General features: G+C 39.2%; 1 protein-coding gene across 17 annotated transcripts in view; it reads left to right on the top strand.

Annotated features, from left to right (window-relative positions):
- The window catches only part of FABP6 (fatty acid binding protein 6), a 61295-nt gene that overhangs the window by 25699 nt on the left and 21959 nt on the right, over nt 1-13637 (top strand). For 7 of the 17 annotated variants that reach the window (XR_002442896.1, XR_002442893.1, XR_002442895.1 and 4 more), the window contains exons 3-5: nt 10687-10754; nt 10834-10938; nt 11781-11956. Coding sequence is in view for 2 of the 17 variants with exons in the window: in XM_021410815.1 (XP_021266490.1) it covers nt 10687-10754; nt 10834-10938; nt 11781-11956 (349 nt within the window). In the remaining 15 variants the exon portion in view is untranslated. Of the gene's footprint in view, nt 1-9583; nt 9677-10686; nt 10755-10833; nt 10939-11780; nt 11957-13637 lie in introns of those variants that run through there. The other 10 variants (XR_002442899.1, XR_002442901.1, XR_002442900.1 and 7 more) reach the window with 5 other exon arrangements.

Here is a 13637-nt window from a genome sequence, read left to right as displayed (position 1 = left end):
GATCTCTCATGGTGTAGGAGGAAAATGGATATAAACTGCTGTGTGATATTATGAGATGAAGTTTGGATTTTCAAGTATATTCCAGATTTTCCTTTTGATTCCAAAAGGAAATATTGGAAAAATATTACTTATTCCAGGATTTAAGATCAAAATCACAGTTGTTAACAACATGGTCTCATTTTCCCAGATTTACATCAGCATTGTTTGACTAATACCAGCATATCAATATCCAGAATAAATAGAGCCAAGATAAACCCATTGGGAGAGGAACACTGCAGACTAGCTCTACTATAAGCAGCTAATAGAAAAAGCAGAAGCAAAGAATGGCATTTTTGGAGATGGTGAGGTGATGGCATACCATGTATACGTTTTCCCTGCTATGAAAGCATATTTATTTCTTGTGCTAAATGTGTATCTAAACAAATATAAATAATTTCAATCTTTCGTAAAATATTCAGCAAGATATTACAGTGTATCAGACAGATCAAAGCAAAGCTGAAGCCCAAAATAGTACTCACAGGCAAAGAAAAATACGGCTTTTGTTGTACTTCCAGAAGAGAAATGCGTCCTTCTCTGTACTGCGCTTGCACCATTAACCTGTATAAGTACTTTTAGTGTGGCACATTATAAAACCTGTGCTAGTGTAAGAAAAATACACTTGAATGTTGGTTTCCCTTGTCTGGCTTTGAGATTCTTTATTTTAAGCCAAAATCTCTTTTTTTTTTTTTTCTGCCAGATTTATAGAGGGAGCAAATAACTTCTTGCTGTCACCAGATAGCTGTCTGTTCCATCCAGCTCTTGAGATGAGCTGCAGGAGCTGGGAACTGAGGAGAAGCTTGAGAGAGTGAAGGAAATGGGAGGGAAGGAATAAACATGATTTTAAAATACAAGGAATGTCAACTGCAAAACGGATCTGCCTTGATATATCTAATTGTAATGCTGACCTTAAAAGAGATTCAGAAACTTCAGCTGAACGAATCCTCTGAAGCAGCAGAATGGAACTGCTCCTGGGGCCTGTGTGCACAGTGAAAGCAGCAGGCTGTACAAGTGCAATAGGTGGAGGTTAATACATTTCAGTAAAATCAGTGGAGATAAAGGGCAATGTGCTGGAGAAATGGTTATACCTAAAAGATGGAGCGGCGTCTCTAGACAGCAGAGAATCAAGATTTCTGCCCATTAATCCCATCTCATCTGACCTGGGGCAATCGACATAATCTGTATTTAAAACACAGTGCTATTGCTTTAATAATGAAGGGCTGGGGGAACAGCAGTCTGGAAAGCAGGATGCATAATAAAGTATGCAGTGTTTATTCCATGCATGCTGAACTCTGGGTAACCCTTGCAGCGTTGAAGTTCCCCTGGCAGGCCAAGTGGGGAATTTGGCCTTTCTTTAGCTCAGCTGCTTTGTGCTTTTGGTTCAGTAACCATTGATGATCCAGATACAGAGATGTTCAAGTTACAGAAGTAAAGACACATGAAAATAAGGAAGATGTCAAACTGAATATCATAAGGACTGCAGGTGCTGGTGTTATGTCAGACCCTTTCACATCTCTCTGGATTGCTGTCCCTCTTTCAACACAGCAATTCCTTAAAGCAGGAGAAAGACAAGGAAAAGGCAGGAGCTCTTAATGTCTTTGTTCTTCCTTGAAGCACTACTTAAAATTAATAACTCTTTATCTAAATGGTAGAAATCTGAAACGGATACAAATGTAAAAGTCAAATCTGCTTGTGCTTTAAAATATGGTCTCTCTTAAAACATCGCCTTACCAAGGCAAATCAGTCTTCTGTACTAAGTAAACGTGACATGAAGTGAAGCTAATGGAGACGGAGTTCTGTGAAATGCTGAACGTATCTCCAGTTCCTGCTAGATTCTCAATTCACACAAGGAAATATTTCGTATTGCAAGACTGACCGGTAATATTCTTGTATTAATTAGATGATGGACTTCTAACAACAAACATCATTTCCTTCTTTGTTAACCATAGTAGTAGCCTGTGGTTAATAAGCCAGTTACGTGAGTGAAATTGAGAAAGGGCAAATAATTTCTTGTAATTTTCACTTTTTAAGAACTCTCAGATCTCTCTGTTCAATATACTAATTTATGGACTTTGAAAATCTGTCCTCTGTCCAGCAGGTAGCACTTAAACTGATTGATTATTTTATAATGCTTGTGGAGAAACAGAGAAGCTCTTAGCAGAATTCCTATGGAAATAACAAGTTAAAACATGGTTTTATATATTGTTTATTATTGACTTCAGTAAACTTAAAGGCGAGTTCCGAGCTGCATTTCTCCAAGAAAACCCAAACCAACACTTGTAGACTCAGTCATCAGTTGCTGAGTCTCTGAGGTGGCACATGCTGCCTGCTGGTGCACAGTTATAATAGGGAGCTGCAGGAGAGAAGGAAAAGAAGCAAATAGTTCAGTGCATATGAAAATGCAGAAAGTCTAAGTCTGATATCAGAAAATTGTCCAGCTATCATGAGAGGCGTGCTGCCAGCAGTCAGTGCAGAACTCATCTGTACTGCAGAAGCAGGGCAAGTTTGTGAAGCATCCATGTCCTGGTTTCGTCCCATATTTATCCCATTGCCTTCTAAGCCTCATTTGAATAAATGTCTGTTGTGACTGTGCGAGTTTTGTAGGTAAATGAGAAGAATGAAAATAGAAGAGTTCTAGGGCATGATTGATGCCTTCAAAACACATTGTGGCTAAGGAGGAATTTAAATGTGGTGGTGGGGATGGTATGTGTCAGTGACAGCCTATTGCAGAAACGTGCATTCAGTGACCCTCCCTGGCAGCAGTTACTGCTAATGTTAACTGCAGGTAGAGGCACATTCGTTTTATATTGGGTTTCAGCCTTTTCCCCCCTTTTGGTGGCAAATAATGATTGCTTACAAGGCTGCAAACATGTGACAAATCTTCAAATTAGACTATTTTACCTTGAAAATAAGCTTCCACTTGAAACTGTGTTGTCCTGTTGCATCACTGTGTAAAATCACATAGATATTATCAAGTAATAAAATCTTTATGACACTCCATGTGAACTATGTAGATAAAGGAGACATGGCTGTTATTTTTTTGATCAAAAAAGTCAAAAGGGGTAGTTGTAATGATTCCTGTCTGTAGAGATGTCAGATAGGAATTTTTTAAAACCATAGCTACAAGGCTTTTTTTCCAAAATGGTATTTCAAAGGAATCTTAACAGGTTTGTGTGAGCCACACTGATAGTAGCCAAAATTATTTTTTCACTGTGCACTTCCAGATTGCCTGTCAAAAGTGGCATAGCAAAAACCTTTGAGTCTTCCATGGTGGTCCAAGATAACTTCCTACTTCTGCTCTCAGCCCCAGTACCATTGTTTTGGAGGCAATTGATAAAATCAGCCTAAGAGAACTAATTAAAGGGAACAGCCCCGAAGAAAGGAAAGAACAATTAGATTCAGAAGGTGTTGCCAGTATCTGCTGTACTCTAAAACTAAAATATTTTAGTGTGTACCTTAATGACCTTTTATTATAAGGTGGGTAGTGTACTAGTGAAACTTGCTGAGCTGTAAAATGTTCTGGGTCCTAATCACCTCTGTTCCAAAAAGGTTATCTGAAATCAGGGGAAGTGGAGAGGAGTACTGAGATGATAGGGATAAGACGTCTGTTCCTTGAGAAGTGTCTAACAGAGTTTGGTGTGGATTAGCCTGATTGCTTTAGTTTAGCAGAAAAAGTGCTCTCTAAAGCAGTTTGGAGGGAAACTCAGAAAAGGAAGTGGTGCTTAAGAGAAAGGGCAATGCTGGCACAAATACAAACGTGTTTAGAACAACTATGAATTAATTTAAACTAGAAATTAAAAGAAAAATTGTACATACCAGAGAGTAAACTGCCTTCTTAAATAGCAAAGACAAACACTTCTTAGAATGCTGTAAATTCTAAGAGACTGAAATGATTACAGATATCCCTCCCAGTTCTTTGTTTAGATGCTTCTGATTTAATTTACCTCGGTGATGGATTCTGAACAGTCAATGTGAGATACTAAGTACAGAGGATCTGAGCCTTAAGCTCACAGAAACAATTGTTCAGTTGAGCTGAACTGGGCACACATCAGTTGCTCCAATAGCATGAACACAGTTTGGGTTTTGCCCTGCAGAGCCTTGTTTACAATCATCAGTTTGGACTTCTTTTTTCTTTTAATATGGATAATAAAGCATAACTCAGATCATGATTGCAGTGAGCATTTTTCAGTGGCATAGCCACCTTGTGCAGAGACTCTCTTAGCTTCTTGTGTCCTCCTCCATGCCAGCACTCCCACTATGCTAATACAGCTGTTGGTGAGGTCATCAGAGCACTGATCCATCTCTACAGAACCTTTTTATTTATCTTTGTATTTTTAATTCAAACCAAGCCCTTGCTCTGGTTGCTATGTTACTGCATAAACTGTCATGTCAGCGCAAAGCAAGAGGTGGCTCAAGAACAGCCACAATTTAAGCACTGCTGTCATGTCCTCAGGCTGCTCTCAATCACCACGTGGTTTGCAGTCACCTCTGGGCTGTTGAAAGGGCCACGTGTTGGTGATGACCATTGGTCTTTCCCTCCTCTCTTGTACCTCCTGTTGTACTGGCAGGGTATGACCATACTTTGGAACAATTCAGAGAATGAAATCAGCTGAAAACTAGTGAAACCACCTGAAAACTCTGGTGCTCTTTTTTTTTTTCTTTTTTTTTTTCATATGTTCAGTTTTTGTCTTTCTCATTGCCCAAACCGGACCTCAGTCCCATTGAGAAGATGCTCAGGAACACCAGGCAGGGTCAGCAGATCCAATCACTTTTTACAGAAGCTCTGCCAGTTTGAACCAGTTAACCAGTTGTTTTGCTCTCTGGAAGGTACATTTCTGGAGATCCAAGCAGACTAAAGGTTTTCCTGATATAGTGCTTTGGCTGGAAAAAATGCATATTTCCTTTCAGGGACTCCCAAAAATACTTGATTTCTCCAGGATCTGAGCCTTCCTCCCCTGCAAATGTTCCCATCTCTCAGCTTCTGCTAGGATCTTTTCTTGTTTTCTTTAGGCAAATTCAGCCCTTCACAATGTCACATCTAGGGCAAGGGCAGAGTCTCAACTAAGTCACCTGTAAAAGTCTCGTAGAGCTGGCCAGGGGATTTCTGTTAAATGGTTGGACTTCATACAAACTCTTCAATATTTCAACCACATCTTGTTGGTAATTACTTTTCCACTGCTTGTGAGCTTAGAGTAATAACACCAAGTACCAAGCAAAATGGATACTTAATAAGGCAAAATTATAATACAACTCTCATGGAATTACACATTACATTAACACCAAATGTGTTCATTCTGAATTCATTATGAATGATTACTCTGAATACCAAAGGAATTAATAATAATCATTAGCCATTTGCAGTGGAGGGCTGTTGAATTGCCAGATACAGCTGGATTAAGAATTTACAGGTTTTCCTGATCAAGTTTCATTCTGAGAGAATCATTAAGGGTAAGTTTCTTTTCGCTGGAGAGCTCCTGCTTTTATTCTGAGTCTGTACTCCTTGTTCAACTGCATTCCAGTTTTAAAAGCACTTCAAAGGTAGTCACTCAACCTTGTTCATTCACTAATGGAATTACTTTCCTTATCTCCGTTTTGTCTTTGAGTGTACATCAGTTGGCTTTATACAACACTTCTGAAAGGTTAATAAACTTTAAAGCATGTTGGGAGACATTCAAGGGCAGGGTAACTCCAACATGACAAAAAGAGTGTAAAGGCGTTATATTTATGACTCTGTGGCAAGTAAATCCTGAAAGTAAAGATATCCTTGGCCTTTGATTTTGTTCCTGAATGTCCCTCCTGTTCCCACTAGCATTTGAAAGCTCAGCTGTTTTGCATATCAGAGGTAACTGACTTGGAAGGCAGAGAGAATTAACTGCTTGCTGTAGATGAGCTTTTCCTTTGGGTATAAGCTTTCATGAGAGTTTTACTTCTCTTGAAAACTTACTCGTGCTAAACAACTACAGCAGCCAGTTTCAACTCGAATGATCCTAACAAATTAAAATACAGCATCGAGCCTTTCTGTGTAACTTCTCACTGCAATTAATAATTCGATTCTTTCCCAAAGTCCTGGCAGTTCAAATCTGAGGTTTGCTATGTGCTGATGTTAGATCAGTGATTCAGAAAAGTTTCTAAGATAGATGAGCTTGATTGTGAATGCGTGTCTTGTGGTTTTTTGTTTTGGTTTGTTTTTTTTACTTTGTCAGACAAATTCAATGTACAAAGCCTGTGTATACCACTTCCTTGCCTTCTGCCTGCTCCCTGTAAGTGCACACACCCTTGTTTATGTTTCTGTGAGAGCTGTATCCACTCAGTAGATTTCATAAATGCCAATCAGTCACAAATAACATTTGCACGTAAAGATAGATTCATTAAATTGTTTTTGCTAAAGTTATAGCTTCACTTTAGGTGATGCTGCATGTTTTCAGGGGAGCCAGCATTTAGCCTCTGACCTATAGCATTCTATTAAGTGTATATGAGGCAGTCGATGGCCAAGATAGCAATAAAATGTATTTGTGTTTAAGCAAAGGCTGATAATGTATGGCATTTCAGTGATGCCATAATCCAAACTTTAGGAAATCATTGTCCTTTAGAAATATGTCTTAAAATCTAAAAATGAAACATAGGCAGATAATTGTTTGTATAAATCATGATACATTGAACGTGACTTTTTTGAGGTGATTGTCTGGTTCAGGTGGGATTTTTTTTTTGTTTTAAGCAGTCAGGGAGTGAGGAGATTGGAGTTTGATCTTGGATGTTCAGCTGTGGCACCAGGCTGGTTACAAACCCTGGTGTGCTGTAACCGAAGTCAGGGGCTTACGTGGGTAGGCAGGGCTCACTGCAGGACACGCTCCTCCCATGGCAGTCAGGCCTTGGGAGCTGGCCACCAGATGGCACGATCTTCTATAGAATTATTCTTTGACCTCCATGAAGAACAGCTGCATATCCCTCCACTGAAAATGGTAGTGCCAGCTACAATGAAGTTAATTAGGTTTTAAAAATTGTTTTCAGCGTTTACACCTGAAGCTTTTTGTTCTTTTGTTCTTTTGTCTTTCTCCTTTATGACTGCTGCATCGTGCCTGCCCTTTACGTGGGAAACACCCTTTATTTTTCCATTAGTCTCAGATATAGCTAATTCAGTTGGATTTCAAATCAGTTCTGTGAAGTAAAAGCATAACATACAAAGGATGCTAGCATCAGTGTGCAGGCACCTACACAGTAGTAGATGGAATGGATTAAATACATAATAAAGTGTACACATATTATGAAAAAGATGGATAATTTTATTTTCATTTATTCTTTTTTTGACTGGGTCATTCTGCATCATTTTGCTTGGTGCCCAGCCCACCAAGTGTGAAGCACTGCTGTAGAGGTTTGCAGAAGTAATGCTACAAGCTCACAGCTCTGAAGAGTCAGGAAAACCATGAATATTGTAAACATAATGTAGGGTCATTAATGAATACAGTTTTTAGCTGACACCAAAGAGAGAGGAATTTGGTTAACTAACCTTAGCAATTGTGCAAGTGACCATAACCTCACTGAAGTCAGAGGGTCTCCATCCCTTTATTCTTGGAATAAACGTTATCTGGATTCACTATTTGAAAGACTACATAATGAAATTCTGAATTCTCCAATACTGTCTTGAATTTCATTACATTTTATAACAAAAAGGCAGAAATTAAAGTGAGGATTTATTTCAGACTGAGTGAGCAGAAAATGGATGCAAATTCACAATGCACATTAAAAATTCCTCTGCAGGGACAGGTCTGGAAATTTGCTCAAAAGTTGTTCTAAACTGTTCTGATTCCAAGCACCCAGGCAGAGTAAGCACAGTTATTAAGACCATACAGTTTTATTTTTTATATGGAGATTTGTAACATATTCTGCAGCTAACATGTGCAGTGTAGTGCACAACTCCTTGGAGGTGAATAAACCTGTACTTAGAGTGACCCACCCAGTCAAGTAGCTATTCACCTGTAATTTGCTGTACTACATGCTGGCTCTATGCCTCCCCCATTCCCAATGCAGGCGAGCTCTACTGATTTAGAGTTGTGTAGTTGTCAGCATTTTTATATCACATCACAAGGCAGTTATCAGTATAATTTAATCTTTATAAAGAGGGAGACTGTAAAAGCTCAAGTATTGTTCTGATAATCTGGTTATCTTTTTCCTGTTTGACAGAGCTGTGCTGTCTTCCTTATCCAGTTTGATCTGTCCTTCAAGGTCCATATGGCATTACTTCACCAATGGCATTGGCCCGTAATAAGTTTAATGTAAACAGACAGGTTTATGGCTTGAGTTCATTTACCTTCTTCACAGAGTTACATATGTCTCTCTAAAACAGGAGAGCCTGATGCAAGACAGAGGCCTTCATTAGCTAACCTAAGGACAATGTCTGTCAGTGCTCCCCAGTCCCAAAAAGCACAGTGGGGATTGGACATTGGTCATCTTTCAGTGTACAGAACATGCAGAGCCACAAGCAGAGTGCAAGACTCTGAACCAGAGGCTTACACAGCCAGCTATGAAAAGCAGCAAGAAAGGCTCATTCACAGCCCACCAGTGGAACAACTGTAGGGTAGTATGGTTTGGTTGTGGTTGGACTTGATGATCTTGAAGGTCTTTTCCAACCTGAGCAATTCTATGATTCTATGTTAGAGTGAAATTACTAGGGTTGGTTTTTTACATCTGTTAATGGCACAGAGTTTACACTGTTGCAGCTTAACCAATGCTTACTTAGCTTTACCCTGGCAGTAAGGACAGAGGATTTTGTGTGTGCAACCACTTCACTGCTTTCTGTGCCGATGCTACACTACTTTATCTACAGAAGGCCTAAGAATCCGGGCCTAGCTGTTAAAGGAAGTTTCTTTCTCAGTTACCTGCTCCTGCACAAGCTTGAGATTAAGCTGAAGGAGTATAATTAAAATGTGTTAAATGTAGTTTCAGAACAGGCGGAATCATTTCACAGACACTTAAATCAGGTGCAAAGGTAACACTGACTGCAAAGGAAGTTTCTCTGTTTCTTTCCTGAATCTTTCGAATTTGTAACTGATACACATATATATATACACACACATATAAACAACAACAAAACAGTTGAGTGCTTTTCTCCCACACCCCTGTGTTTTGAATGCTGATCACAGAACAGGGAGAACATTCACAGAGGAAAGGTATATGGCTCCCTTCTATTTCAAGTGGGGAGACATCCTTTTAATTGCGAGCAGACAGCAGATGGTATGGCTTTTGTGGCGTCACGAACTCCAGCACAATACAGTCAGCCGCTGCACAGCGTGGTACGATTTAAAGCTGAGTGAATATGGGGGGAGCGAGGGGTTAGGGGTGGGAAGGCAGTAATTCCTGGGACATTTGTTCCATTTTTATTTTACAAATTGACCATGATTTTTTTATGTTTCCCTTTTGTTCACTTTCTGCATCTGTTCTAGAAAACTGCTTTCCCACCAAGAGGGCATGCCAAAACAAATAGTTTTGAAAGGATTGTTGTCAACTTCAAAAAACACATCTCTGTACTAAAGTTTTATATCTTCTTTTTAAGAAGATTTTGAAGTTACTTTCTCAGACCTCAGAAGAGGAAGTAGGTGGGGGAGAAAAACAGAAATCATATAAATTTCAAAGTAATAAACACGAAGTAAGATCTCTTCTGTCCTCAGGTATAATCTCTTACAAAACTGAGTCTATTTCCAGAAGCTTCTGGAGTTACAAGAGTCTTTTCCATTAGAAGTGCCCTTCTCACCTGATACAGCCTTTTAACCCACTAGTTGGTGTGTTGTTCTGGTATCCCCCTCTCTTTGCCTCTGTAAGGAAGAGTTTCGGAACTGCAAAGATTTTCCTAAGACAGGAAATGCTTTCCTATTTGAACCTCAGGTGCCCTGTGTATTCCAGTGCTACAACACTGTTAGCCCATAAATCCTTGGAAGGTTTTTGTTCAGATTAAAAATTGTTGGTCTGTCTCGTTGTCCAGTGGAGCAATGCCAATGCACAGCAGCTGGGATTTCCTACCCTGCTCCTGTATGCATTCTAAATTACCCAATAAACTCTCGGGCTTTTAGCATCTTACACAAATCAGAACTCTAATTCTGCATTTCCCAAAAAAGTATCTGTTATTAAAATGGTTGGACTTTGTGCAAACATTCGCTAAGCAATATGAAGCACTGTTTGTCTCCTGATGTTAAAAATGATGCAGGAACATGGTGCCATCAACATATCTAATATACTTTATGTACAAGTAATGTAAAATATTTCACAGTTCTTTTCTTCATGTGGGGATAAGGAAGGAAGTGGAACCGGAGTAATTTACACAGAATCTTGGCATTGCCCATGTCCTGGCAGAATTACTTAGGAATCTGTGCAGCTTTTTTTCCCATTTTCGTATGTTAACTAATACAAGATATGCTTCCAAATGCAGCAAGACTGTGATCTAAGGACACTGCTTTGAAGCCATTTTCTCTCTGTTTTACCATAACTTATTTTACCATTATTTTACTGTCTCTGCAAAATCAATGGGGTCTTTAAAATAAATACGAATCACTTTCTTTAAATATGCACAAAAACCAAAACCCATCTTTTGCCCTTGATTTCTGCTGATCTCCAGATTAGTTGAGGATCTTTTATTTAATTATGACCTTCATTTTCATACAGGTCAATGGCATCCATGTTAATGACTCACGTAGATCATAAAAGTACATTTCCAAGGGGTGTGACTACAGGTGGGCTGAACAGCTTGGTCTGGCTTATAAAAACAAGGTCCTCAGGCCATCTGCACTTACCCATTCTTCTTTGTTCCAGCAGCTATTCTGCTCTACCAGCCGCATCACCAGGGCAACATGGCATTCACAGGCAAATACGAATTTGAAAGCGATGAGAACTATGATGACTTTGTGAAGAAGATTGGTAAGTATGTCTTGGGGTGAGTCTTAGAGGTCATAAATTAGCTAGAAATACTTGTTTAAATAAAGCTATTTATTGAAATGTGCTGAGATCAACAGGAGATAAAAGTGACAGGAGTTCTCCACACTTCAGCAAGAAGATTCAGTTCTTATTAAGAATAAGAAGCACTGTCATCTGCAGGAAATAGTCCTGTTGTACAGAAGTAGTTACTCCTTTTCAGTGGCAGCAGAATGAAGGGCAAAGATATTTGCAGTATAATGATAATGAAGATAATTTTTTCTGTCCTAAGTACTCATTAGTGAAAGTATAAGTTCTAAGTATGAAAATACTTGTCAGCGTTACACTGGAACAGGTTTCTGTAAGCCCTTTCAGAAAACTGCATAAGCCTGTTTCTGAGATCACCCCTGGAAAATCTCATAGGAACACTATGATCTGTGTGCTTAAGTTCAGTGCTTGTATTCATTTATTTTAAAAGCAAGTGCAAATAGTAAATAGATGTGCACAGCTGTATAGCAGAGGCACAAATTCATACACATGAAATTCCATGTATCTGCATGTGTAGCCTAAGTAGAGAGATGTGAACATTTATATATATCTTCTATCTACACGTTTATTATGTATCATTTCTAAGGGAAAAGAAAGCAAGACCAAAACCTATTGTATAGCAAATGCAGTGATTTCCTTGTATCTTTCTTTATATCAGTAATTTAAACAAAAAAAACAAAATCACAAATCAGATACTCAGACATCAATATCTGAGAACAAACATCCCAGTAGCATGCTTTACTTCAAATACAGCTGGTAAGGTATTAGATTTGCTAAACTGTATTTTTCTATTTATTAAGGTCTCCCTGCTGACAAGATTGAAATGGGAAGGAATTGCAAAATAGTCACCGAGGTGGTGCAGAATGGAAATGATTTCACCTGGACACAGCACTTCCCAGGAGGACGCACCACGACTAACTCATTCACTATAGACAAGGAAGCAGACATGGAGACAATGGGTGGAAGAAAGTTCAAGGTATATTAATTTACCCCATGAGTTCTGTGCTGTCTCAGTTGCGTGTTTTTTTTTAATATAGAGTGAAAAATCACATCTTCCTTAACCTGTTATTTCATCCGTCATAGCTTGGACATGTCTATTTTTTTCTCTGTTTCTCGATGTCCTAGCAAAATATCTAAAGCTAGGACTGCATTTTGATGAGGGCTGGAGTTTCAAAACTATTAACTTGTGAAGAATGAGGGCAAAGTGAAGAGCATCCACTCTTATCATGGCTCAAGCAATCATAGTGCTCATTAAAACTCTAATGAGCTGGCTGCCAGCTATCCTTGTTGTCCAGCACCATACAGCAACAGGAGCACACTCTGAGAGGAATGCTGTGGTCCTTAGCCTGACAGTAGTGTTCCCTTTTTGAAGTTGTCTGTGCCTTAAACTGTGTGAGGACTATGTAAAGTGAAGATAAATCTCTCTGTATCATCCTTAATATTGGAACTACAGAGCCACTTGCAAGTGAAGCAGTCTCTAGAGATAAGTAAAACTACATCCTGATCTGCACCTGATCTGGGCAAAATCGTGATACCTGCATAAGATGGTTGCTTTATTACCGTATTCATTTCTTACCTATTTAAATGGATACCTGGGATTACTAAACTCAGCATTAACCCTACAACAGGCTAATAGATAAATGCTTTGCATGGAAGAGACGGGAAAATGATCAATTGCACTGGGGAGCTGTGACAAAATGAGAATAACGATAACGCTGCATGACTTCCAGAATGCTTTTTTAGTCATACCATTCTAATTATATGGGGAAGGAAAAGAACATTTGTTTTTGGTTTTGAGAAATCTTTTGTGAAGCCTAATGTATGGAACAAAACATAATTCTACTTAGTCTACTTTACAGTTTTGATGTATTACAAATACTGTCTTCCTTTAGGCCTTTGGATCTTCAGCAGTCCAACTCCTACTAAGTAGCTAAGGCTGGAGGTAGGATAAATTACTCTCAGCAGTGAAAACAGTGCCTTTTAGCACAGTCACTAAACAATACCTGAATTAGTAAGACTGCTTCCTTGTATCTGGTTGAAAAAAAAAAAAGTCCACTCTTCATTTTGCATTTTTTTTTCCCTTCTAGATATGACTAGCTAATCTGTCTTCAGTACTGAAGCATAGTAGGCTGACTAGTTATGCAGACAATATTCATTTTGTGATGGAACTGTGTAGCTAGTTCTGCACAGCTGGTTTTGGCAGTCAGCTGAACTGCTCTAGGAGTTGTGATCTTAGATTAGCATCCTGGCATAATTGTTCTATGCAGAAGTAGCTGTTACAATAGTCCAGCTGGAAGAGACCTTCAAAGATCATCTTCTCCAATGGCCTGACCACTTGAGGGCTAACCAAAAGTTAATGCATGTTGTTGAGGGCATTGTCCCAGTGCCTCTTGAATGGAGAGCCATGGGCCATCAACCACCTCTCTAGGACTCCTGAGTCAGTGTTTGACCACTCTCACAGTAAAGAAATTTTTCCTGATGTTTTGTCTGAACCTCTGGCTGGTGCAGCTATGTGCTGTTCCTTGTTGTTCTATCAATCATTGGTTACTAGGGAGAAGAGACTGGAACCTCTCTCTCCATTTCCTCTCCTCAGGAATTTATAGAAAGTAGAGCAGATGGCAGAGATCATAGTATGAAGGTGTGACTGCAAACTGTGC

Source organism: Numida meleagris, chromosome 12, assembly GCF_002078875.1.
Source record: "Numida meleagris isolate 19003 breed g44 Domestic line chromosome 12, NumMel1.0, whole genome shotgun sequence".
NCBI classification, from domain to species: Eukaryota; Metazoa; Chordata; class Aves; order Galliformes; family Numididae; genus Numida; species Numida meleagris.
Note: the sequence above shows the minus strand (reverse complement) of the source record. Positions and strands in the feature narration are given on the sequence as shown.